General features: G+C 48.6%; 1 protein-coding gene across 1 annotated transcript in view; it reads left to right on the forward strand.

Moving 5' to 3' along the window:
* LOC142774865 (uncharacterized) overlaps positions 1 to 25,688 on the forward strand; it is a 38,972-nt gene continuing 13,284 nt past the window's right edge. The window contains exons 1-9 of the mRNA XM_075876009.1: positions 1 to 168; positions 9,524 to 9,936; positions 13,221 to 17,167; positions 18,311 to 18,435; positions 19,333 to 19,398; positions 19,502 to 19,564; positions 19,997 to 20,149; positions 23,666 to 23,728; positions 25,124 to 25,326. Coding sequence (XP_075732124.1) covers positions 9,535 to 9,936; positions 13,221 to 17,167; positions 18,311 to 18,435; positions 19,333 to 19,398; positions 19,502 to 19,564; positions 19,997 to 20,149; positions 23,666 to 23,728; positions 25,124 to 25,326 — 5,022 coding nt within the window. The 5' untranslated portion in view covers positions 1 to 168; positions 9,524 to 9,534. The remainder of the gene's footprint in view (positions 169 to 9,523; positions 9,937 to 13,220; positions 17,168 to 18,310; positions 18,436 to 19,332; positions 19,399 to 19,501; positions 19,565 to 19,996; positions 20,150 to 23,665; positions 23,729 to 25,123; positions 25,327 to 25,688) is intronic.

Genomic DNA, 25,688 nt, shown 5'->3' on the forward strand with positions numbered 1-25,688 from the left:
GCGTGTGGCTCGCGGCTCGCGGTTTCTCTTCGTCGGGCGGAGACAAGGCGGGCCCGACGTTCGCCTCCGCTGGTGTCCGAGTCGGCCCGTGGGAGGCGAAGCCCGCTGCGGTCGCCCTCGAGTCAACAGGCCCAGTCCCCGAACCCAAATCGCTGGACGACGTATAGGGTGAGTCGTCTTCTCTTCTTCAGCGAAGGCTCATATCGGGCCTTTCTGTCGCGACACGTCTAAGGAATTGAGCGTATACGCTTACCAGGACTGGAGCTGATAGGCGAAGCACGCGGGCGCTTGCTTGTGTCCCCCTGCGCCTTGTTCCGCCCTCACGAGTTGCCCACTCAACTCCTATAGGATATTCAGAGCAGCTTGTGTGGGGGCTACTTGTAACATACGCAGTGTCTATTCTCCTGGTAACCGGGATGATTGTTCAAAAAAATGTCTTCCGGCGGTCGCCTCCCATTGGCTCTCATATTTCACGTGACTAACTGCCGTGGGGAGAAGAGAAAAAAAACTGGCTGGTGCGGGACAGACTGGGCATACGTAGCCTAGCGTGCGTTAGATTAGATTAGGTTAGGCTACGGGACAGACTGGACAGACGTGGACCAGCGTGCGTTAAATCAGGTCAGGTTACGTTAGATTATGTTGAATAGGTTAAGTTCTACCGGTTGCCGGGAGAATCGTACAAAACATTTATCCCGGCAGTTAGTCACGTGACGTATGAGAGCCAATGGGAGGCGACTGCCGGGAGAAATTTTTTTGATCAATTATCCCGGTTGCCGGGAGAATAGACACACCCTGTAATGTACTGTATGTATAAAAGGCAGCGCCGAATCGAAAACGCGAAAAAAAAAGGACTACGTTGAAGAACCTTCGTTTGTGTAGTCTATATTTTTTCGTGTTCTCAACTTTGTAGCGCAGCCTGTTTCCTTCCCTTCTTTGACCTCAAGAATGTCCCTGATCCGCTTTCTTGAAATTGTGAAAGCGAGTAGGCTTCAAGAGCGAATCATTCGCGCCATAATTTAAGCGATGCACTTGTATCGGTGGAAATGTGGGTATCGGGTATCGGCGCGGCGTGCCCTTTCCCCTGGCCACGCTGAAGTTCATCGCCTCCCCTCTGCCGCCCAAACATAATTGGTGAAGTCTGAATGGATATAACATTGTCAATGAGTGCATAATGAGTGGGCACGGCGGCGTCGTGAGTGGGCACGGCGGCGTCGTAAAGATGCAGCCTTCAAACCCGTTCCTGTTTATCCCGCAGATTGGAACCCTGCTGCTTCTTCTAGGCCTTTCTGCAGCATGTGCGGAGCGACAACCAATGCTTCGACCTACTTTCAACGGCGATATGGATCTGCTGATAAACCCAGCCTCAACTGACGAACGCTACCGGTCCTTCAACGATGGCGCTGGTGTTACATCGTCAGAGCCTCTGGGATCACCGATGACGTCACCATGTAACGATCCTTTAAAAGACAGCGCTTACGGCACAATCGGCAGTGGGCACGGCGGCGTCGTAAAGATGCAGCCTTCAAACCCGTTCCTGTTTATCCCGCAGATTGGAACCCTGCTGCTTCTTCTAGGCCTTTCTGCAGCATGTGCGGAGCGACAACCAATGCTTCGACCTACTTTCAACGGCGATATGGATCTGCTGATAAACCCAGCCTCAACTGACGAACGCTACCGGTCCTTCAACGATGGCGCTGGTGTTACATCGTCAGAGCCTCTGGGATCACCGATGACGTCACCATGTAACGATCCTTTAAAAGACAGCGCTTACGGCACAATCGGCAGTGGGCACGGCGGCGTCGTAAAGATGCAGCCTTCAAACCCGTTCCTGTTTATCCCGCAGATTGGAACCCTGCTGCTTCTTCTAGGCCTTTCTGCAGCATGTGCGGAGCGACAACCAATGCTTCGACCTACTTTCAACGGCGATATGGATCTGCTGATAAACCCAGCCTCAACTGACGAACGCTACCGGTCCTTCATCGATGGCGCTGGTGTTACATCGTCAGAGCCTCTGGGATCACCGATGACGTCACCATGTAACGATCCTTTAAAAGACAGCGCTTACGGCACAATCGGCAGTGGGCACGGCGGCGTCGTAAAGATGCAGCCTTCAAACCCGTTCCTGTTTATCCCGCAGATTGGAACCCTGCTGCTTCTTCTAGGCCTTTCTGCAGCATGTGCGGAGCGACAACCAATGCTTCGACCTACTTTCAACGGCGATATGGATCTGCTGATAAACCCAGCCTCAACTGACGAACGCTACCGGTCCTTCAACGATGGCGCTGGTGTTACATCGTCAGAGCCTCTGGGATCACCGATGACGTCACCATGTAACGATCCTTTAAAAGACAGCGCTTACGGCACAATCGGCAGTGGGCACGGCGGCGTCGTAAAGATGCAGCCTTCAAACCCGTTCCTGTTTATCCCGCAGGTGAGCAGACACTATGACAAGTCATTTCGCAGTAACGATGTCTGTCTAATTCTGCTGCCGTGCCCACGGTCGCTTCGTGAAGCCTTTTGTAAACTGATTGTTTCCTTGCGCTTGTTGCTACTGTTGAGCGGAGATGTTGAGTTGAACCCAGGCCCTGCACTAGACGCCATAGCCGAACAGCTAAAGCAAATTGCAGGAGACATTCAAGATATTAAGAAAGAAAAATCCGCAACAAACACCAGACTTGACGCGATTGACAAAAAACTTGAAAAGATAACTGGCCTTGAAAAACAGGTCACTGAGTGCAATAAACGAATATCTAACTTAGAAAAAAACCTAAAGGCTATGCAAATGAAAGTGGATGATCTAGAAAACCGGAGCCGTCGGTCCAACCTTGTCATTTACGGTGCTGAAGAACAACAAAATGAATCGCCAGACATGCTTGTCGAGTTGGTCGAAAAGAAGATTTTAGATGGTGTGCTACAGATAAAAACCAAGGGAATAGAAATAATCCACCGTCTAGGAAAAAAGAAGCCAGTTGGTATATCTAGACCCAGACCCATTATTCTAAGACTACTCGATCATCGAGACAAAGTTTCAATCCTCAGACAGTGTTCAAAGCTGAAGGGCTCAGGTTTCTCTATCAGTGAAGACTTTTCTCGTAATACTCGGGACATTAGAAAGAAACTGTGGGATCGAACGAAAGAACACCGGGACAGGCAAGAAAGGGTGTCACTGGTGCGCGATAAAGTGCGAATCAACGGTCAACTTTTTGCTTGGGATAGTGAACGAGAAGATATAATTGCAGTGAAAAAAAACGAAGTTGGCATAGAAAAAAGAATCACTCGAAGTCGACAGAAGTAACCCTGCTGAATGTGAACGCACGTAGTCTTGTAAATAAAGTAGATCAATTCGAAGCTCTCCTTCTAGAAATTAAACCTGACATAGTTGCTGTCACGGAAACATGGCTGTACTCGGACATCCTAGACCATGAGGTCACGCCGCCAGGTTATGTGATTGTGCGCAAAGATAGAGAGACTAGAGGAGGGGGCGTGGCACTTTTTTTCAAGAAGGAATTGCGCTACTCTGTCTTACCGGGCAACCCTAGCATTGAAGCGGTGTGGTGCAAAGTGCAGCTGCAAAAAGGCTGTGTATTTGTTGGAGTTATTTACCGACCACCTAATGCTGAGACAAGTTATCTGGAACTTCTTCTGGATTATATGCACGATCACGTGACGGGTGGTATGATCATCATGGCTGGAGATCTCAATCTGCCTGAAATAGAATGGTCAACAAAAAAAGTGCGAAGTGCTGCAAATGACGTCATATTAGATATGTTGTTCAATTTTAACCTCGAACAACTGGTGCGCGTCCCCACACGTGTACAGGGCGTATCCAGCTCTATTCTAGATGTTGTGTTCGTTAGTGATCATTTTCCAGAAGATCAGGCGCGCATCGAAATCTTAGACGGAATATCTGATCACAACTCAGTCCTATGCACACTGCCTCTATCTGGTCTTTCTAGAATCCATAGCCCCGATAGACACGTTCTTGCCTTTAACAGAGCAGACGACGCAGCAATAATAACATATCTTAATCACGAATTTCTTGCCTTCTATGATCTTTGCATGGACAAAAATTTATCAATAGATCATATATGGTTACAATTCAAGGCACGTGTCATTCATTGCATTGAGAACTTTGTCCCCACACAGCGAAAAATTACAAGAAAGCATAATGCCTGGATCACACGTGACATAATTCATATAAAACGTAAAATCAGTAGGCTGAGGAAAGCTAGGAGGTCTAGCTCACGAGCTGGCTACACCGCTCAGATCGCCACTTTATCAAGAACACTGAAAAGCAAAGTACGCTCTTCAAAAATTCACTATTTTGGTACCACACTAGCAAAATTCATCAAAACCTCGCCAGGAAAATTTTGGCGCTATGTAAGTGGCAAACACAGTGGCCAAAACGCCTCCCCCTCGATAGACACAAAAGACAAGGCAGACAATTTCAACCGCTACTTTCAGTCCGTCTTTACGATCGATAATGGGCTAGTGCATCATCCCGAGATTAGGCCACCCACTGACAAGAAGTTATCTAAAACTCCGGAAATAACTGAAAGCGGTATACTGAATCTGCTGTTAAACCTCGATGATAAAAAGAGTTGTGGACCAGATGGGATACCGAACGCTTTTCTCAAACGGTATGCTGAACCGGTTAGTAAGTACCTGCGCTTACTATTTACAAAATCTATTCAAGATTCGCAGATTCCCTCTGAATGGAAACTTGCAAAAATAATCCCAGTGCATAAATCTGGGGACAAATCGACTCCATCAAACTACAGGCCCATTTCCTTAACTTGTACTAGCTGTAAGCTACTCGAGCACATTATCCTTAAATCCATTACAAAGTTTGTCGAAGAAAATAACCTATTACACCCCAACCAACACGGTTTTCGGAGAGGCCTATCAACCGTAACGCAACTAGCTGAAACAATTCACGATCTGGCCGAAGCCATTAATCAACACTCCCAAATTGATATAATCTTTATGGATTTTTCAAAAGCGTTCGACCGGGTTTCCCATGAAAAGCTAGTTTTCCAGCTGGTTTGCAAACTCGGGGATGGGCCAGTGACCCGTTGGATATCCAACTATTTGTCCGGTCGCCAACAATTTGTACACTGCAGTGATCACGTCTCTGACACATTAAACGTTACGTCCGGTGTTCCTCAGGGATCCGTCTTGGCACCGATATTATTTCTTCTATTCATAAACGATCTAACAGTCAACATTAACGCAAACATAAGGCTTTTTGCAGACGACTGCATATTGTACAAACAGGTTAAAAGCTCCAGAGACCAAACTGAACTGAACGATGCCCTGAACGACGTTGTTCGATGGTGTTCTAACTGGCAAATGGTGATTAATTCTGACAAAACAGTCGCCATGCAAGTAACAAAAAAGAAATCACGCCTACCTTTCCATTACGGTTACAACAACATCGTGCTACGAAATGTAAGCCAGTATAAATATCTTGGTGTGACTATAACTTCCGATCTCAGTTGGACAGTGCACCTAGAAAACATAGCCGAGAAAGCCTTAAAAAAATTATTCTTCCTTAAGCGGACGCTGCGCCACGCTGACCGCGACACTAAGCTTCTAGCATACGTCACACTTGTCAGACCAATCTTGGAGTATGCGAGCATAATCTGGTTTCCATTCACGGATAGTGGTATCAGCACGCTTGAAAGAGTGCAGCGCAAAGCGATTAGATTTATTTTTAACCGGTATCGTCGCCTCGACTCCCCAACACAATTACTACGCCACGCAGATTTGCCGACACTCGAAAGTCGAGCAAAAATTCATCGCCTAAAGTTCTTATACCTGTTATTGCACAACTGTCTTAAAATAGACCACGCTAAATACGTGAAAACCAAGACAACAAGGCAAACACGTCACACACATGATCACACACTCCAAGAGTACTCTTGCAACAATAACACATTCTATTATTCTTTTTTTCCTAGATGCATTCGAGAATGGAATGCTCTTGACCGACTTATAGCCGAACAGCGTACAGTTGATGACTTTCTAGCAATGTTGCAAAATACACATAGCACTTAATCATAACGCTGATTACATAGTATGTACTGTATTCTCATTTCCTTGTGTACTTCCTTGAATTGACTTGCTTGCCAACATTTGTATTTGCACCAACCTTTACAGCTATGATTTATTATCCTTCTTTTCTTTTCTACGGGTGTAAAATATGTATAATGCGCCCACTACCACTTTAACTCGTACATGCAGCCTCCTTAATTTGAACTTGTTGAGAAGGGCTGCTCGGTACAAAATTGATTGTTACTATTGATGTGAATGTTTTCTGTTTTTCTTTTGTTCCCCTTCGCTCCCACTCCTGTAATAACCCTGCAAAGGGTTAACAGTATGTGAAAATAAAAAAAAAAAAATAATGGAAATTGAGCAATTGCGTGCTTCTCACGACGGCCCTCCTTTCGTCCCCGGATTCACAAGGTCAGAGGTCACCGGCCGCCATTATCGTGAAAGACTTGTGACAGGTTCGACGATTAAATTCTCTGAACCCGAGGGCGGACTCCGCGCACTTTTGGTTATTAGAGGGCCGCTTTTGAGTTGGAAAAAGAAAAAAAAAAGCCCCGTATCTGCATGTTAATCTGCAAATATCGTCGAAAGACGATAGTCATGCGTCTGGAGAGAGTAAACAAAACGTTTATTTGATGTTCTGCGCAAGAAAATCTGTGAAGGGTATTCTGGAGGCGCTGCATTAGAGTGCCTCGAGCGTGCAGCGGAGGCGAACGAGCGCATCAAGTCACGTCACTCGTGAGACATAAGCGCTATCTGGCAGTTATCTTGGAAAACGAAGGGTGCGGCTCTGAGCCCGTCTCAGAGGTGATAAGGTGTAGAACGCAAGGTGACTGGTAGATGTCACCACGCTGTCGTCTTAGCAAAGCGTTCGAAACACTCGCCTTTCCGTGCAAGCGTTGCATGGTCAGCGCATCGTGATAAACGCTATGGTCCTTAGAATTACTTATGTATGTCTTTTCTAGTAAAAGACTCACATACAGAATATATACGTGTTGTTATGGTGCCTCAGATATGCGCAATAATTGCTTTTTAATTGACAATAGCGCAAGTATGAACGCTGAATCTTGATCAACATTGGTGGGCGCTGCGGATGGGGTCGGCCGTTCGGCTGGTGCCCTTTTGAGTACGCGGTATCGTTAAGGGTGGGCAAGCAGATAAATGGACTGACAGACCGAAATTTTTGCGTGAGAGGTTCCGAAAAAAGACTATCGTCTTAAAAAAACTCCTAATATTTCGGTCGTCTTGGCTGAACATGAATCACGCATGTACCGTGCAGTGTGTGGTGACGCCCCTTATAGATTGGGTAACGTGTCCTAGTGGAAGTACGAGGAGTCCGAATGCAGTGAACGCTTCGTACAGTCGTCAGCAAGCTTAAATGGAATGTTCCGCAGCGTCACCTGGTTTGGTTCGACTGATGCCAGCTGCAAAGCGCTGGGTGCTGTTGCCCTGATACCTCGGTATACTTGGGTACTATGTAGCTATACGTTGGTAGTGTCTCGGCAGCAGATCCCGAAGCCACGTGGGGCTGGCGTCAATGAAGCCGTTTTAGGACACGCTGCAGATCATTCGAGTTAAGCTTCCTGACGACTGTATACATGATGCGTCTTGGCGATGGCTTTGATTAGTATGGCGGCATTCAAAGCTCCTTAAAATATTTGGCTGCATGCTTCTTGGTAAGCCAGTAATTTTAACAAGATTTTCTGCTGTGTAAGTTTGTCAGTATCGATTATTCGAAAAATAGTCGGTGTATTTTTTTTATTTTTGCCATTCGATTCAAGTACCGAATTGAATACAACACTATTTGTTGTCCGAAATTTCCGAATATTTGCACACCCCTACTGAGTAATCAACAGTGGTAGAAAAATGAAGAAATGTCAGGGAAACGTTTCGAAGAAAGTTCGATCTCTCGGGACATTGCATGCCTCCCGAGACATCCCGTTTTAACCGCGCAACTGCTGTTGCTCGCCGTAGTCTGTGCGATGTTGCATAAAAAGCACAGGTGGATGTGCGCCTCTGAGCGACGGAGATGGGCCGGCTCGTTTGATCTCCGCTTCAGTCACGTTCGTCGCCCGCGGGTAGAACGTATGATTCGCTGCGGGATATTATCGATTTAGACATTGCACGTGACATAGCGCCGACGGCAACAAGACAGTAAAGACTGTCGATATTGCTATGGGGAGCCATCAAAAGATAATTACGTTGATGAAAACGACTATCTGAAAACGTGTGTGCCGCTGCCTCAGCCTGAAGTGCCCTGGTACAATCCTGCTAATACACTTGCTTAAAGCCTCTCGTCCGCGTCTCTTCATCAACGAATTTATCCTTTGATGGCTGCCGATAGCATCTTTCCTGATCTCTTTGGTTAAAGTGTGGTTACTATTGTAATAAACTAATAAACTGGCTGTGGCTGAACTTGGTTACGCCCGGGTGCGCGTATAGCGAGAGGTATGGTTAATCTTACGCGTTTCGAGGCGTGCGGCTCGTTCTTCCACCGTCTCCGTCGTCTCGCCGCCTCCCCTTGGTTTCGTTCTGGCGACGAAGCCTGGCATCTTTCAGTCTCTCCGACTCACTTTTTAGAGATGGTTTACTTGGCTTAATCAACGCGAAATTGTCACAAATATCTGCCGGTGCATCCTATCGAGCCGTCGGTGGCTCCTCCGACCATGCCAAATGGTGGGGCGAGCGGCGCTGCCAGCAGCGGTGGTTGCTAGGCAACGGATCAGTCCACGGTGGCAACCGGCCACAGTGAAGCGGCGAGAATACGGCCAATGTAGCTCACGCTACAAAAGAGAAACGAAACGCGGAAGGCCACTCGGATCTATCTATCTATCTATCTATCTATCTATCTATCTATCTATCTATCTATCTATCTATCTATCTATCTATCTATCTATCTATCTATCTATCTATCTATCTATCTATCTATCTATCTATCTATCTATCTATCTATCTATCTATCTATCTATCTATCTATCTATCTATCTATCTATCTATCTATCTATCTATCTATCTATCTATCTATCTATCTATCTATCTATCTATCTATCTATCTATCTATCTATCTATCTATCTATCTATCTATCTATCTATCTATCTATCTATCTATCTATCTATCTATCTATCTATCTATCTATCTATCTATCTATCTATCTATCTATCTATCTATCTATCTATCTATCTATCTATCTATCTGTCTGTGTCTGTCTGGCTGTCTGTCACGCGAAACGGTTCAGTTACATGGTGAAAGTTTAAGCACTTGCTGAACGCCCAGTCTTTTTGAACAAGCGGCGGCGTTCATATTTGTGAACATAGTCAATCAAAAAGCAAAAATTACGCATATCTGAGGCTCGACATCAGCACGTAAGTATTGGGGGCTGTGTTCCTTTACCAGAAAATACATTGATTTGCAGTTAAGCACCCAGATACGCGGCCATTTTTTTTCTTTCGCTGCTTCATTTTCCCCCAGTGGTTGCGAAAATGGCCGCGGCCCAACCTCCTGGGATCTTGCCCAAAAAGAAGCCACCATCCCGCGGCGCATCTCTGGCCGCCGCCGCGCAAACGGGCGAGGCTGTGCCAGCGAATCCAGCTCCGCCATCGGTGCCCTCGGCCGCACCTTCTCCAGGAGCGGCTCTGGCTACGTCTGGAGCCGCACCATCGATTGGGGCGGCCACACCGGCGCCCGGTGCTGCAACTGCTCCTGGTTCTGCGCTTGCACCTGGTGCTGAACCCGAAGGCGACAACTTGCCGCCGCCGCCTCCGCCGATCGCCGATATGGCCGACGCCCCATATCCTGATGCGGCGGCAGCTGCCGGCGCTCCGATGGAGCCAGCGCCGGGCACGTTTGTGACTACGAAGGCGGCGGACGCGCCAGTGGCGCAGGTATATGGAGTGCCTTTACGATAAATTTACTTCCGGGGACCCAAGGCGGCTTGCGTACGCATGTTTTCGCGTTACATGGTACTACCAGCCGCACCCCAGGAAAAAAAAAGAACAAAACAAGAAAGCACAAGGGCTTGCGCACCCAGGATGCCTTGTGAACCTGGCACTCAAATCTTCTCTTAAAAATAGTTTAGTTTTAGACATGGTCCGTCATAGTTGATGGCGCCTTCTCGCGTCGTAGAGTTCAACTGGAGAGTACGCAGAGCTGTTGCTGCAATGAGCGGCGACATATAATCAAGTTACGTGCTGGTAGGAGTAGTCGGGAATGCGTCAATCTTTACAAGTGTCGTTAACTTGTCCTATTTTATGCGCGGCTAAGTATATCGTCCTCGGTGTACAGTTCGTGTGTGAAGACAGGAATCTGCCATGTGAAAAAACAATAACAAAACAACAAATCTGTGTTATAAAGCCCTGCTGCGGTAATCTAGTGGCTAAGGTTCTCGGCTGCTGACCCGCAGGCCGCGAGATTGAATCCTGACTGCGGCGGCTGCATTTTCGATGGATGCGAAAATGCTGCTCAGATTTGGTGCACCTTGAAGAACCCTAAATAGTCGAAATTTGCGGAGCCCTCCACTTCGACGTCTCTCATAATCGTATGGTGGTTTGGGGACGTTAAACCCCACATATCAATCTATTCAATGGTTCTTCTATCGCATAGAATCTGAAGTTGGCAAACACGGATCTGTGCGCGTTCTCCTGGTGGTAGTACGCTGCTACCAGTCCTACGAAATCGATCGCAGAGGGTATCGAGATGTCATATTCTGTGGAAGCCAGTCGTTTGTCAGTCGTTTCTCAACGTTGAAACTACGTAAGGCTTGTTCTTGTACTTTGTTTTATAATCGCACATGGGTAGATTCGGGGCCAAGTACGAAAGGGTTGCTATTGTACTTTGTTTCAGAATCGCGCATGGCTAGGTTGGTGTACTTTTATACGTTGCCTCGGCAGAGATTCGGGCCCAAGTATTTGTCTTGACGCCTCCTCGTTTTTATCAATGCCAGCCAGATGCTCCCGATCCAGCCGTTCACCACCCTCTCCTCTAGCCTTTTTCTTCTGGCTCTCACCCATCGCCTAGCATTCGCGTCTGCTTTTGGTCATGGGGGAGAGTACCTCACGGCGAAAATCATACGGAGTGATTTTTGTTCAGTTGTGTACAGATCACGGTACAGATACTTGGGACGGTGTCTTGCATTCTTCGTGTTGACAACATTGGTGGTCACGCTGGCTTTGTAAAATATACCGTGCTTTGAGACGGCGTTTCGCCGTTTGGGGAAGCTTCACGGGAACGCTACTGCGTGCGCTGTGTCGTGATGCGGCGGCGGCGTTGCTTCGTGCCACAAGGAATGAGCGGGAAGGAACAAATCTGACAGATGTATGATATTGGAGTGGGAAACACGTATATCGCATCTCGGGGGGTAAGCGCTCGGAAGCACGTGTGACGCAAGCAGCGCTTGGCTATACCCATAATGGCTATACCCATCATGTAGCGTCGCATCACGACTACTCCCTGAACTAAGGCGGACCGACGGCTCCCGTTGGGAAGCGCGCCTTTTTACTGGCATTGAAAGAAATGAACGAGGCATTGATCATGATGACGGTTCCGTCAGATAGCAGCTTGTTATCGCCTTGTGCATAGGTCGGGAAAAATGTGGAACTTACTCCCTCATCCTCCTCTTTTATTGTGTCGATGTTTTCCGCCCCTTCTCGTTCTACCAGACAACTAACCTTTGGCAAATGGAATATTCCACGAACAACGTATATGGAGATCGGATTTTACAGTTCGCTGGTAATAAGATCTGGATTGCTACACCTCTTGATATGAAAGTGCGTTCAAATTTCACCAAGGCACTAGAAAAACACTATTTACAAGAATGTTCCGATTTAATAATGACCGATCATGTTCAGTGTGATGGCTGTCCTAATTTTAGTATGTAAGTAGAGGTCGTTCTTTTTTATGTTGCAACAGTTTTCTCTTTTTTTGTGTGTGGCTTTCAACTGTACTGTTCCTTTTCAGATTCTTTATTAGACATTATATGTGTTCTTTAGTTATGCTTTTTCGAAGTGCCATTATCAAAGCCATCTTTTTGGACCCAAACTAGGCAAAGGATATGGGTCTACAAAGTGCGCGCAAACTAGATGAAACAAGTGTGAGCAATCAAATTTCGATTCCAATGAGGTTAATTTTCCCTGAAAAACTCACTCGCATTCACTCACCGAAATTTCCCTAAAGGTGACTCACTCAAACTCACTAAAATTTACCTCCGCGGGATTCACTCGGACTCAAACAAATCAAAGTATTATTCAGACTCAGATTCACGGCTCGATCATATAGTCAAAGTGTGTCAGTTGGTGAGTGAGCTTGCCCACTTATGCCGTCGAGCTGCCGCTTCTCGCGCCCTCACAACTTCCGAGTCCACTTGGCGTATTTGTCGTTTTGCGGCCGCTTCCCGCGCCTTGAGTTCGTTTTCATCCATAGCAGAATGTTTCATGATCGTCCTTGTCGTCGGGTACCTTGCATGTGCTAACGCGCTTCTTCGTCGTGGTCAGCGTCATCGTCACATAGCGTACAGTGGGTAGCTTGCATGGGATTCGCATGTGTTAACGTGCTTATTGAAAGAAAAAAAAAGGCGTGTGGGGGGGGGGGTAACTTTTGAGTTCGTTTTCATCCATAGCAGAATGTTTCATGATCGTCCTTGTCGTCGGGTACCTTGCATGCGCTAACGCGCTTCTTCGTCGTGGTCAGCGTCATCGTCATATAGCGTATAGTGGGTAGCTTGCATGGGATTCGCATGTGTTAACGTGCTTATTGAAAGAAAAAAAGTTGGGGGGGGGGGTAACTTCGCAGTTACCACTAAAAGGGAGGAGAGACTGTGGCAGATTAGTTACTCTCCGAAAGGAGCAACCTCGATACACCTCTTCGTCTTCCACTTCTTATAGTGTAGACAGACGAAAATTGTAGAGGAGTCGTAGCTGAACACAGAAGTTTGACTGAATTACGCAGTAATATGTTACACATCGCCGCATTTATTTGGCCTGAGAAATGTTGGCCAGGCACTGACGAAACTAAAGTGCGAGGCCGGCGCACTCGTCACGACGACTGCTGCGGCTTACACACTTTCCCGCGAGGCTTTGCGCGTCCGTTAGTGGTGCTTGTGTGTTTAAAAAAGACCCATTCCTGAGCGTTAGACAGTTTCCAGCCATTGTGCAAATTTAATTCATTTTTATAGGTGATGCTCGGGACAAATCAAGAAAGTACCAAGAAGGAGTACGTGGCGGCTGTCAAGTCGTACGAAGAACTTGTCGGTGGCAACGTGGTTCGCGGCAAGATGTACCTGGAGAGCAAGCCGCAGGACGAGGCGGGACCCATGGGCGGTGTAGGATTTGGTGGAATGGGTGGCGGAATGGGAGGTGGTTTTGGGGGACCACCCATGGGAGGTGGATATCCCCAAATGATGGGAGGCTACGACAGACCACCGATGGGTGGAGGCGGTGGATACGGTGGTTACGACAGGCCGCCTATGGGAGGTGGCTATGACCGCGGCTACGGCGGTGGCGGCTATGGAGGCGGCTATGGTAGACCTCCTCCTGCGGATAGATACTTCCCGGATCGCGGCAGGTACCCTTCGCCAGACCAGGATCGTTATCCGATCAGGGAAAGGTCACGTAGCCGTAAGGACGAAGATTACTACTACGATGAACTTCCCAGAGGAGCACCTTCCGAGACCAAGTTACTCATATCTAAGAAAGAATCGGAGAGTCGAGCAGAACAGATCATCCAGAAGATACGACAGGACATTGAGGCGTTTGACAAAGATGACGCCGCTGCGGAGGACGCTGCGAGTGCTCCGAGAATGGGGCCCCGGCGCGCAATGATGATGACGACAGATGACTACGAAGATGACCTAGACGTAAGACGAAGAGGCAGCGACGACTACGACAGGCGCGACCGGAGAAAAAAATCAAAGACGCGGTACGGCGATGACGATGACCGGCCGTGGCGCCGGAGGTCACGCAGGGAGCAGTCATCCTCATCGTCTTCATTGTCCGAAGACCGTCGGCGCAAGAAGCGGCACGATTCGTATGATCGCAGGCACAAGCGCAGTGGTTCACGGCGGCGCAGCCGTACGCGTTCGAAAGGAAGGGACGACGATGGAGAAAGGTCTGATTTGCCTAGCTCCCGGCAGAGGGGCCAGGGGTGGGACGATATGCTACGGCCTCGGCCCGCTGCAGACCGCAACTTCATAGATGCGGGAATGATGTACCGGTATGAGAGCCAACCGTTGATGCTTGTGAAGGGAGATGTCGTCAAAAAGGAGGAAGTTGCCCCGGGACAAGACGGGTCTGCTGTGAAGAACCCCGATGACGCGACTCAGCCAGCAAGATTCTTGTCGCCAGAGCAGTACCAGGACTTCCTTCTGGACGTACGGGCTGGCAAAAAACGACATGGTTACCCTGTTCGGGCTACACCTTCGAATGTGGCTCAGGAGCTTGGCAGGTACCAGGACTTCCTTTGCAGCGTTCTACCAGAGGGCACCTCTGCCGGCGTAATGGCTGCCGAGGTTCGCAAGTACCACAAGTTCATGCTGGGCACAAACAATCCCCCTCCTGAAGACTACGAAATCATTGTGGCTTCCAATAAGGGCATTGCGAAAGTTGTCAAGCCGGTCGCTTCTGGTTCTGCCGAAGACGGACAACCTCCCGCTGGCTATCAGTCCTTCGCAGTGCAGGCGAAGCCGGAGCCGCTGCAGGCCAAGAACCAAGAAGAGTACCATGAATCCAATGTCCGAGCGCTGCCTAAGCCATCGCATAGCGACGAAGTCTTCGCTATGCAAACCATGCCTCGCAGAACTCCAAGCAGACCAAAAGGAGAACGGTACGAACACTTGGAAGACACACCACAGCTCAAGACCGAGTGGTGGAGCCGCGCAGTGGTCGGCTATGATGGCACTGGAAGGCCCGCGTCTCGAAGCAGGTCCTCGAGGGGCCGTCGTGGGCTGGCGAGGTCCGCATCTCCGCGCATGTCTTCCCCGAACCGGCGCAAGGCTTATGACAACGAGAATGCCGAGACTTACCAAGTGACGAGTCTCGAGATGGAAGGCCCCATCGGCCAGGAGTACGCGAAGGTCCGAATGTCGAGGCGGCTCGGAGATCCAGGAAGGATGTACTCGATGAACCGTAGGCTTTCCCCAACCGCTGTCGGTTATGGAAGGCCGCAGCGTGTTGCTTCACCGGAGAGGCTCCCCATGCAGATGCAGGGAATGCAGATAGGAGGAATGCAGGGGGTGCAACTGCAGGGCATGTCCATGCAACCGATGCAAGGAATGTCCATGCAAGGAATGCCCATGCAGGGAATGCCAGTGGTGGGAATGCCGATGCAGCCGATGGCTATGCAGCCGATGGCCATGCAGGGAATGCCCATGCAGTACGACCCTCGATCTGGGCGTGTGCCGATGCGCATGGATCGCAGGATTCATCAGATACTCACGCAGCAGAAGGGAGGAGGCAACCCCCGCAGCAGCACCACCACAGTAATGCCTGTACAGGCGCAGGTAGAGTGCGTGGAAGGCGTCACGTTCAAGTACCAGATTCAAAACGAAAGCAAGCAGTGCCAACCTGACGACGGAGGGAAAAAAACGAAAGACGAGATTGTCGAGACTTCGAAGGAGCCCTCCGTGACACGAATTGTCAGCAACGTTGAGATACAAGTCGGAGAAAAGAAGCTGTCTAAAGCGACCAACGCGCGCGTCAAGACCCGCGCCTCGTCGGCCGGGACCCACGACGCAGGGTCCACGAAAAACGCCGAAGCTCAGGCGGAGATCGAAGAAATCCCTCACGTTAGCTTCACAAGAAACGCGAACTACGATGCCCCGCCGCCCGGATATCTGTTTCCGATGAATCCCGTGTTCCAGCCGCCTCCACCGCAGCTGTCGGAAATCATATCAACGACGACTGTGCACACTCATCAGCACCACCACCACTATCACGATGGGCAGAAGAACTTCAAGATCGCCTACATGCTTCCGAAGAGTGGCGACATCACAAGGGACCGCTCCATCCAGGCCCAAGACCGCTACGAGGACCAAGAGCCTCTGGGCGCTGCTGTGGGCGTACAGTGCTTGTCGCTGTACGAGAGATTCATGAACTGGATTTACCCGGACACGAAGCAGACCGAGGACGTGAGCTTGATGACAGACGCTGAGGAGCTTACCGAGGACAAGAAACGATCTGGCAAGAAAGACAAAAAGGGTGCCAAAAAAGACGCCGAAGGCAAGTTGGACGACGGCAAAAAAGACGCCGTAGGCAAGTTGGAGGACGCCAAGAAAGGCGCCGTGGGCAAGTCGGAGGATGCTAAGAAAAGTGACAAAAAAGGCGTCGCTGGCGAGTCTGAGGCCGAGGCCAAGGGCAAGTCTGCAGAGGCGAGCGAGAAGAGCGAGAAAGGCGAGGAAAAGAACAAGAAAGAGGAGAAGAAAAAAGTCCCTTCTGGTCCTCCCATTCCGGTGAACTTGCCTTGGCAGGGGCACGAGTACGAGTACGAGGAACAGATCAAGCCTGATGGTTCACGCGTTGGTACGTATCGCTACAAAGGTTTGGGTGGAGCGCCAAAGTTTCCCGACGACAAAGGGCCAGCAGAAGGCACGGTGAGGTTTCCAAGCGGCCAGCCGTCCAAGGGGCCCGTGGGCTTCGAGACTACTACCACCCGGATGGAGGTGGACGGACAGGAGTTCTGGCAGCGTGAGGTTCGTCCCATACCGAACAGTGCTCGTGGGGTCCCGATGATTCCCATGAGCGGATCGCGAGAGACGTACCAGAGCAGTGACAGAGAGCAGTCGTCCATGCGGTCTGTATCGACACCCAAGCAGAGGCGCGTCACCACCCATTCCAGGGCACGCGTCTCGGAAAAAAGTGGGCACAAGGACAACTTCGTGCCCGACGTCCAGATTCGGCTGGAGTTCGGCGACACCTCGGACAATAGCGGCTCGCACGAGTCGAAGACCAAGTCGAGTGAAGCCTCGGCGGTCGCGACCGCTTCCTGGCAGCCCGCCGACATGGTGGTCTCGTACGCGCACAAGAACTTCGACGACAAGAACCTGGCGGACGATGACAACGACGATGACATGCTGCCCTCCGGACACGTCTACGGAGGTCACGGGTCAACCAAAAAGCTCATCAAAAGGTAAGAACCCGCGTCCCTTCATTCTATATGGGGCACCAAACGGGACGTTTTCTCACGTGTCTGCAAGGTATTCTTTCGCGATTCCAGAAGCACCCCGCTGGCTGCGTAAAGCTTTGGAGAGCGTTAAACGTGATAGAAATGCGCAGCAGACGGATATGTTGGCTCAGCATATTTGAGGTGCAAGATAACGGGTAAATATATATAGCATGCGCTGTCACAAATCGCACTGCGTCAAAACAACTCACTGGAAGGTAATAGTGAAAGTGAATTCATGCTATTGCTTGCTTCGGTGATTTTCCTGGTCCTAGTAAATTAATCCTACTCATTTATCATGGCATCTCGTCACAACAGAGGAGGCACGAAAGGTCTACCTCGGTGGGTCGGGGGTTATGTGGGGGGGCTCGGCTGTTCACCCGAAGGTTGCAGGTTCGATTTCGGCCGAGGCGGTCGCATTTCCATGGAGGGTCGAATTGGTAGAAGCCCGTGTACTGAGCAATGTCTGTGTATGTTGAAGAATACCAGGTAGTCAAAATATCCGGAGCCCTTTATCATCTCATAGTCATATCCTTGTTTTGGGACGTAAAACCCTCCATATAATGTATGGAGGTGCAGAAGTTTGGAGAACTTTGACAAACAGGGCAAAGAAGTGCGAGGTGGCCATTATCAGTGTTGTTATTCTGCCGTCTTAGTCTAGCTTTAGGCCATTACTCGGTTTGGGCTGCGTACCTCCTACCACACTACAAGGGTTGATCACACCCGTCAGTCAGCTGACGTATACTTGTTTTCGTAGTTCACGAATCAGTGTTTCGGAGACGAAGGTTGGTCATCCTGCAGAGCCTGGGAAGCTTTTTAACGCTTACACCGCCGCAATCTCTGCATAATGAGTTCCTTATGATAATGCAGTAAAAGCTTCTCGAATCCTTTAGCGCAAACGTTGTCGCTTACTCCATTCACTAAAAAAAAAAGCTCGTTATTCAATGTTTGTTGTGTGGCTTGCAGCCATAATCATTCTTACTTTGTGTCTCCCCGGATGCCTAGATACTCTGCAAAGGTGGTGTTCACGCACTTCGCAGCTGTGAACTTTAAGGAAACCATAAAAAAAATTTAATTTCGAACACTCCATGTTGGCGTCGCTTCCACCAGGAGACGCAAGATTCGCGGCATGCCGAACAAAGAACTGATGGCGTACTCCATGGTGGTGCTCGCCGCACTGGTCGGCCTTGCACTGCTCATCACCATGAACGGCCACAGGAGTCGTTCTAGGCAGCGTGAGTAATTGTGTGTGTCTGCGTATGCCGTGGTTTTACGGGTCTGCATAGAATGTGGATACGGAACGTAGAACGTTTTTGAATTGAGTTTTTAATTTCTCCTGTTTACATCAAAAAAGATGCAGACGCTATAAAGGCCGTGTGGCCCGACACAAGTTTCTGCTCCTGCAACAGCTTGGCACGCAGGCTGTTGTATATATAGCACACAAAAGTATGTAGCGTACAAAAGTATACTGTACGAACAGATTCAACGAAAAAAGTCACAAAAGAAGATATATTTGCACAAAAAGTAGACAAATGCGACAGTCAATAAACGAAACGGCGAGTGTACAGGAAAGCTTGGAAAAAATTTAACATAATACAATTAAAAAAAAAAACTCTGCCTTAGACAACTAACATCTGGAATAAAGACAAACGCATCGACAATATATGGTGTAATTTTGTCAAACGAACTCAAAATTGTGTGAAACGAGAAATTTTCTGAACGATTCATTCGAACCTTCCATTCGTCGGAAATTCGCGTAGTCTATTAAGTTGTGAAGGCGTAGTGAAATAGACATAGAAAGTGGAAAAGAGGGTCTGCATAGAATGTAGACGCGTGACACGCTGCTTGTACGATATGTCGTGTGCATCAAGAGAAACGCGTAGGGCGAGCGTGAAGTAGCGAGATAACACAAACACGCCGAAGTACTTGCAGTTCTTAAATGATTTTAAATGCGCACGCTAGAAAACGTACCTGCTAGAAGATGACATCTACAGAGTCTGTAGCCAGGAATTTTCTTATTTTTAACTGTTCGCCACGAAGCCTACAAGAGATTTCAGACATCTTCTTTTTCTTCTATAGTCGTTTTTGTTGTTGTCGTTGTTGATTTTGGTTTTGCTTTATCGGTGTTTCAGCTTTCGCACTCGATCACCACCTCGTACTAAATGCTTCCAAGTTCAGGGCAGTCCAGGCTGGACCAGGTGAGGGCTTAGGTTATGGCTGTTAATCACGAACAACGCCTTTAAGAAAGATACGCTATACACTTTTGTCCACCCGATCCCCCGCAATGTTTTTGCTTTGCAGCCAGTGCTGGCTTCTGGAATGCAGCTCCCCCCGTATGCAAGGACGCTCGGTGTTTGACTAGAGGTAAGCGGCGCGTTCTAGCTCAACGTCGAATCTCGTAAAAAATTATTAAAAGAAACAAGAGGACGACGGATTAACATCGTGCATCGCGAAATAGCCTGCACAGCCTGAAACCCTTACGCTGAGAAAAGGCCGTCTCAGATCGCCTATAAAATATTCGTTCTATAACGAGTTTGAAGTGTAAGGAACTACCTTGGGGACAGATGTGTCTTTACGCCTTGTATACACGAGGGACCGCATGCACTGTTAACGTTTCAAGTTGTCTATATGTCCCACGCTTTATATGGTACGAAAGCTCTATTTACAGCCTACATTCCTTTTGTACATTAAATGATGTAAGGTGTCGGTGTAACCCCCGATTCACGAGAGATGAGTTGTGGCAGTCCTTAACTCGTTCCAGCCATGCCGCCGCTTGCTTGTCTCGCCCTCCCTTAGGGTCTGCGGCCGTGAAGCACTTGTCCGGCGACTACCTGAAGTCTGCCTGCGCGGACTTCTACCAGTTTGTGTGCGCCCAGCAGAACGTGAGCGACTCGCCTAGCGTCATCGCCCATCGTGCCCTCGAAGATGGCGTGCTGAGTGTGATCAAAGGTAGCCACAAAGAACTCGTGCCCTTATTTCATTTATTTATTTATTTATTTATTTATTTGTTTATTTATTTATTTATTTATTTATTTATTCTTTTGTTTACAAATACCTCACAGGCTCTACGTAGATTACGTGTACAATACAATGATATTTAGCTAGAACGTGAAACGACAAAAGGAACTCGAAAACCAGGTATCGTACAACTTGAAAATGTGAGCACAAAAATGGCCTTTATCATATCACAACTGAATGTTGCATCCGCGGTTGACTCTTTACCTTATTAGTGATTCATATTGTTTCGGATAAGACGCGACGCCGTATCGACGAGGCTGTGGAAGAGATGTACTTAAAACCAGCAGTAATGGCGTGACCGGTTCACCAGCGAACAAACGGAGACCTCCCTTCGTCCTCTTAGTAAGTCACACACGCGCATCGTCCCACGAAATGTCAACAAGCATGCAGCAATATGATTAGCGAACTTGATTCTCTATTAAGGGGAACAATTGTTTTATATCTGATGAGCTGATAAAACTTGCTGAGTGTATATTTGTGTGCTAATGTAAGTTTGCAAGTATTCTGCACATTTCATGCGCAATTTTGAGAAGCATTATTTTTTTTTGACGGAGAGAATTTCACCGCAGTAATTCAGCATACTTCGATAATGTTTAGTGACAGCTGTATGCAAAGCAACAATAATTTATGTTCTAAACACGCAACACAACGAAAAACCCACAACAAAACCACAACACCCACAAAACTCCTACGAAAACATTTTTAGAAGGAAGTTTGGTGAGCGAAATTTCCGCTTGACATAGACTCGCGAATGTTGAAGATGCCGCAACTTTTGCTCAAATTGGTTTGCAACATCCATTGTTGTATTGAGTATCGTTTTGATTCCAGACTATTTGACGATGTTCGCATGGGCACCATTTAGCGTGCCGAAGAACATCTGCGTCAACTGTGGGAGTCAAAATGCGGCTTAGCGCTAACACACATGGACGACAAAGATGCACCAGCACGAGCGCCATCTTTCAACCCACTGTTTCAACGTATCGATCGAAAGATAACGCTTAGCCTCTTGTGCGCCTGCAAGACGCAAGAGCACTATGCCACATTTGGATGCATACAATCATTTTGCCCAAACAGCCACGTTGATAAATGCGGGAACATCGTCGACCTCGTGAACATAGCAATTAACGAAGCTTACACTCCGTTTCATGCATTAGGTGAAACGCCCTGGAAGGTATGCAAGAAGTTCGTTCAGCAAAATGTATAACTCCGCTTGTCTCGCGCTTCGATTCAATAGTGACGGGCTCCACCTGCGCGCTGAAGGAACTAATCGCGGAGGCCGCAGGGGTGCTTAGTGATCCTAAACAATATGTTGACAACCGTATAAATAATGGTGTCTTTCTCAGTCACAAAGGAGCTAAACTCATGGATGGATCATGAATGAAAAACTTTTATTGGGGTCCTGAAGGATTCCACCCCCGTTTTTATAGGGGTAGGATCGCGGGCCGCTCCCACGTTGGGACGGGGAGGCCCAGCCTCACCGCCGCATCGTGGGCCTTATGGACAGCCTTGAGTTGTTGTATGAAAACCGGACTCGTGAGCATTAAATGAAAGGAGTTCTCAGAAAATTCTTTGTAAAGAGGTGCACATCCAGAGCACGTGGTTAAAATCGCTGCGATTCTGGCAGTCCGGACAAAGTTCCTAAATATCGGAGTAATGGCTATAGGTTACGAGGCTAGGGTATGTTCCCGTCTGAAGCATGCGAAGAGAGATTGCCTGTGGCCTGGACAACTTTTCGTGTGGCAATGGAAAGGACCTACGGTTTAATTGATAATGCGTCGTGATCTCGTTGAAGGTAGTCAAAATGTCCCTAAAATGAAGGCTGGGGGCTGACTCCTCTGTTTGAGAAGCACAAGTCCCGGCGCGGTAAGTGAAGCCTCGCGCCTTGGAGTGGGCTAGCTCGTTGACATTGGGAAGGCCTCCAACCCTCAAGCCAAGGTGAGCAGGGAACCAAATAATTGTGTGGTGGGTGAGTTCCTTTTGAGCGAGAGTTCTCAAAACTTCCTTGATCACGGAACCAGAAGCGAAGGCCTTAGCAGTGGATTTAGAGTCGGTATAAATATCAGTCCTTTGTGAATCAAGGAGTGCTAGTGCAATGGCCATCTGTTCTGCTTTTTAAGAAGAAGTGGTTCGAACCGGCGCCGAGGATAAAATATGACCCTTAGTATCTACGGATACTACTGCAAAGCGAGCGGAAGCGCCATACTGGGCGGCATCAACAAAACATGAAACAGACGAGTGTTTGTGAGCTTGAGCTAAAAGAGAGGAGGTCGAGCGACACGCCTGCCCGCGTTGTACTGTGGATGCATATTTCGTGGAAGGGGGCACACTTTGATGCGAGAGCGCATATAATCATCGAGTGGCTTATTTTGCACTTCGAGCGTCAGGGGGTTGACTCCAGTGTCAACCAGGATCTTTCTCCCCGCTGGTGTGATCGAAAGCCTGGCAACCTGTGCCGTTTGTTGAGCCTCGATAACTTCTTCAAGCGTGTTGTGGACTCCAAGTTTCATAAGGTTCCCAGTGTTTGTGCGCATAGGAATGCCAAGAACTTTCTTGATGCTTTTCCTTATGAGGATGTTCAATTTATTTCTTTCACGGAGTTGCCACCTGTGCATAGATGTGACATAGCTTATGTGGCTCATCGAGAATGCATGGAATAGTCTGAGAAGGTTGTGCTCTCGAAGACTGCCCCGACAGTTGGAAATGCGTGAGATTAGTCGGATGATCCCTTCCGCCTTAGAAGTCATTAAACTAAAAAAATACATTACGGGTAGTGAAATCATTGAGCTATATATTTGCTGGTGCGAGCGCACCTACTGCAAGAAGTATCGCTAGCTTCTGTAGCGTTGCACCTGATGTATAAAAATTATTATAGTATACAATGTATATTTTCTATCGCAATTCCTTTATAGACGTACGCGAGCTTACATGCAATTTTCTTCAGTACGCGAACATAGCAAAAAAAAAAAAACGTTTCCGTAAATGTTTCATTTGGTATGTTTTTACCTCTTATGCCCCCCCCCCCCCTCCCCATTTCTGTGCATTACTGCGTGTGCGCCGCAAAGTGAACACCCAGCGCTGCTAGGAGAGTGCAACGGAGCAAGCGAGCGCAGCATTATGTACGAGCGCACAAATGGGAGAGGAGAAACGAAGTGGAGGCAGCGCTCTGCCACGTCGCCCCTACTCGCGCTCAAGCTTAGAGAGGGGGAGAGTTGGCGCATGCGCAGTAAAGGTGGTCACGCCACACACCGGATTAGGCTGCTTCGCGTCTAAAAAAAGACAGTAGACTAAAAGACCACTTTGTCCCTCCTTTCCTATGTTCGCGCGCTGAAGGAACTCGCCAGTATGAATACACACTAACTAGCCCAAGCTTAAGTCTTGTAAACGCGAGTTTACAGTCTTGCGGCATTGGTGCAGTGTGTGACTGTTCCCATTGCTTTCCGCGCATAGCCCAGGATAGGTTCCCGGAGCTGATGACCGCCAGGCACTTGTACAAGGAGTGCTTGAACAAAGGTAAGCTCGCTTCCTCTTTAACAGTGGCGTAGGCAGTAATGTTTTAGAGGTGGTTTTCAACCGACCTTTCTTGCGTTTGTATGTGTGGTGTATGTGCAGACATGCGAAGCTGAAATAAAAATTGGTCTCGTGACACTAGAGGGCTGTGATGTGACGTTATATATAGTTACGCGAGGATTACGCAACACATTTTGGCGACTTGTGACGCCTTCGTGGTATCATCGTACGATGGCGATTTCTGGCATCACTTTGCGTTGAAGTCAAAGGTCGACAGCCGCTTGTCGTGTTTGACGGTGCATCTGTGATGTGATGTGCGCATGAAAGGTCGGCAGTGCTCGGGCGTGAGGTACAGTAGAACATGACGACGTCGGTTCTGCTGGTGCGAAACAGCGTGAATGCGGTGAGTGGCAAAAAAAGGAGCAAAAAGACAAGCGGTACACGTGCAACGAGAAAACCCTAGCGATACGAAGACGATGAAGAGAGGCACGAGGGTGTTATGTCAAGAACAGAAGAGCAAAGTGGCCCAATCAGAGTTGCTTGGAGGTCGTAGGGGTAAATCACTTGTGGGTCAACCCAGAGTACTCCAAAGGGAAGCCGAGGCGTCGACCCAAGGAGTGCCCCGGCAGTCGGCAAGGAGCTCTTGGTTCGTCCGGAAGAAGGCAGGCTGGAGGCAGTTCGCCAGCGTCGCGGTCGTGGTTTGCCCAGAGTGCCTGGCAGAGGTCAAGAGTAGGAGCGGCTTGCTTCGCTTGGCCTCAAGCTTCGACGGTCCACGGAGCCAGTGGGAAGTTACCGCTGCCACAAGGTCCACTGTCGGGCGATAGACCGAGTGCTTGGCTGTGGCCCCTGGCCCGCGTGTCCGAGGAGAAGACTGCCCAATTTCGTCGACCCTATCTTCGTAACCTACCCGCCTCGTCGGGCCTTCTTCTGAATGTCGTCCTACCCTTTGCCGGATTCCTCCGACGATGGCCTCCCCTTGCACATATGTTCTCGCCGTAGACGTCTGGGACACCTCGGTATACTAGCACTCACCAGTGAGAGTTTTAGTTACGGTTGGACTGACTTGTTTTTGCGACTGCTTAGAGCTCTGTACGTAGGTTGTAAGATGTTTTGTCATTTTGTCATCATCAGTGCGTGTTGCCTGTTTCATGTTCGTGTGTTGTGACAAAGTGAAAAAAAAAATCAGAAAGAAGCCTCCACGTCTTTCATACGGACGTTGTGTTCGATGACGCAACGATGTCCGGCTAATTCAAATATTTCGAAGAACCCCATCACAGCATCTAAGGCTTTCGCCTATTGTCATCTTGTTAAAGTCGCTCTGATATTTTCTTCGCTGCACTTTTCTTGTTGATCGTGAACCTCCACGCTGGTTAGATTAATTATTTACGATTCCTTCAGAGGCGATCAGCGAGCGAGGCTGGGAACCCCTTGCCGAGCTGCAGGAGTCGACGGACCTGTCGGGCTGGCCCTTCAACGACCCCGTACAGCAGCCGCTCATCTGGCGAGCCGCCGCCACACTGCTGCGTCGATTCAACCTGCCCGCTCTCCTATCCATAGGAATCGAGAAGCACCCGCACAAGCAAGGCACCAGCATACTCTCGGTGAGATGTGGCGGTACCGTGGCCAATATTCTGGCTCTAGCGCATTTCACTATGCGGTGTGGTGCTCGTAAACCACAACACGGCTTCGAAAGTGGCCTTGATGGCCACACATCTTTTCGAGCTCGAAGAACAGGTGTGCTAACACAGACACATGAGACGTGTCTTGAAATAACACCGGCACCGACATACCGCGCAGAAAGGCTATGCGGAATCTCGATTTGAAATAGTCGGTATTGAGTCATAGTTGAAGAAAGTGTTTTTAGTGAAAAGTTTTATTGTAACGACTGTCCTGTGTGTGTTTTTGTGTAATAACCTTTGTAGAAGTCGTATGGCCTTTGAAAGGGAAGTCGCCACACGTAGGA

Source organism: Rhipicephalus microplus, chromosome 10 (assembly GCF_043290135.1).
Source record: "Rhipicephalus microplus isolate Deutch F79 chromosome 10, USDA_Rmic, whole genome shotgun sequence".
Classification (NCBI taxonomy): Eukaryota; Metazoa; Arthropoda; class Arachnida; order Ixodida; family Ixodidae; genus Rhipicephalus; species Rhipicephalus microplus.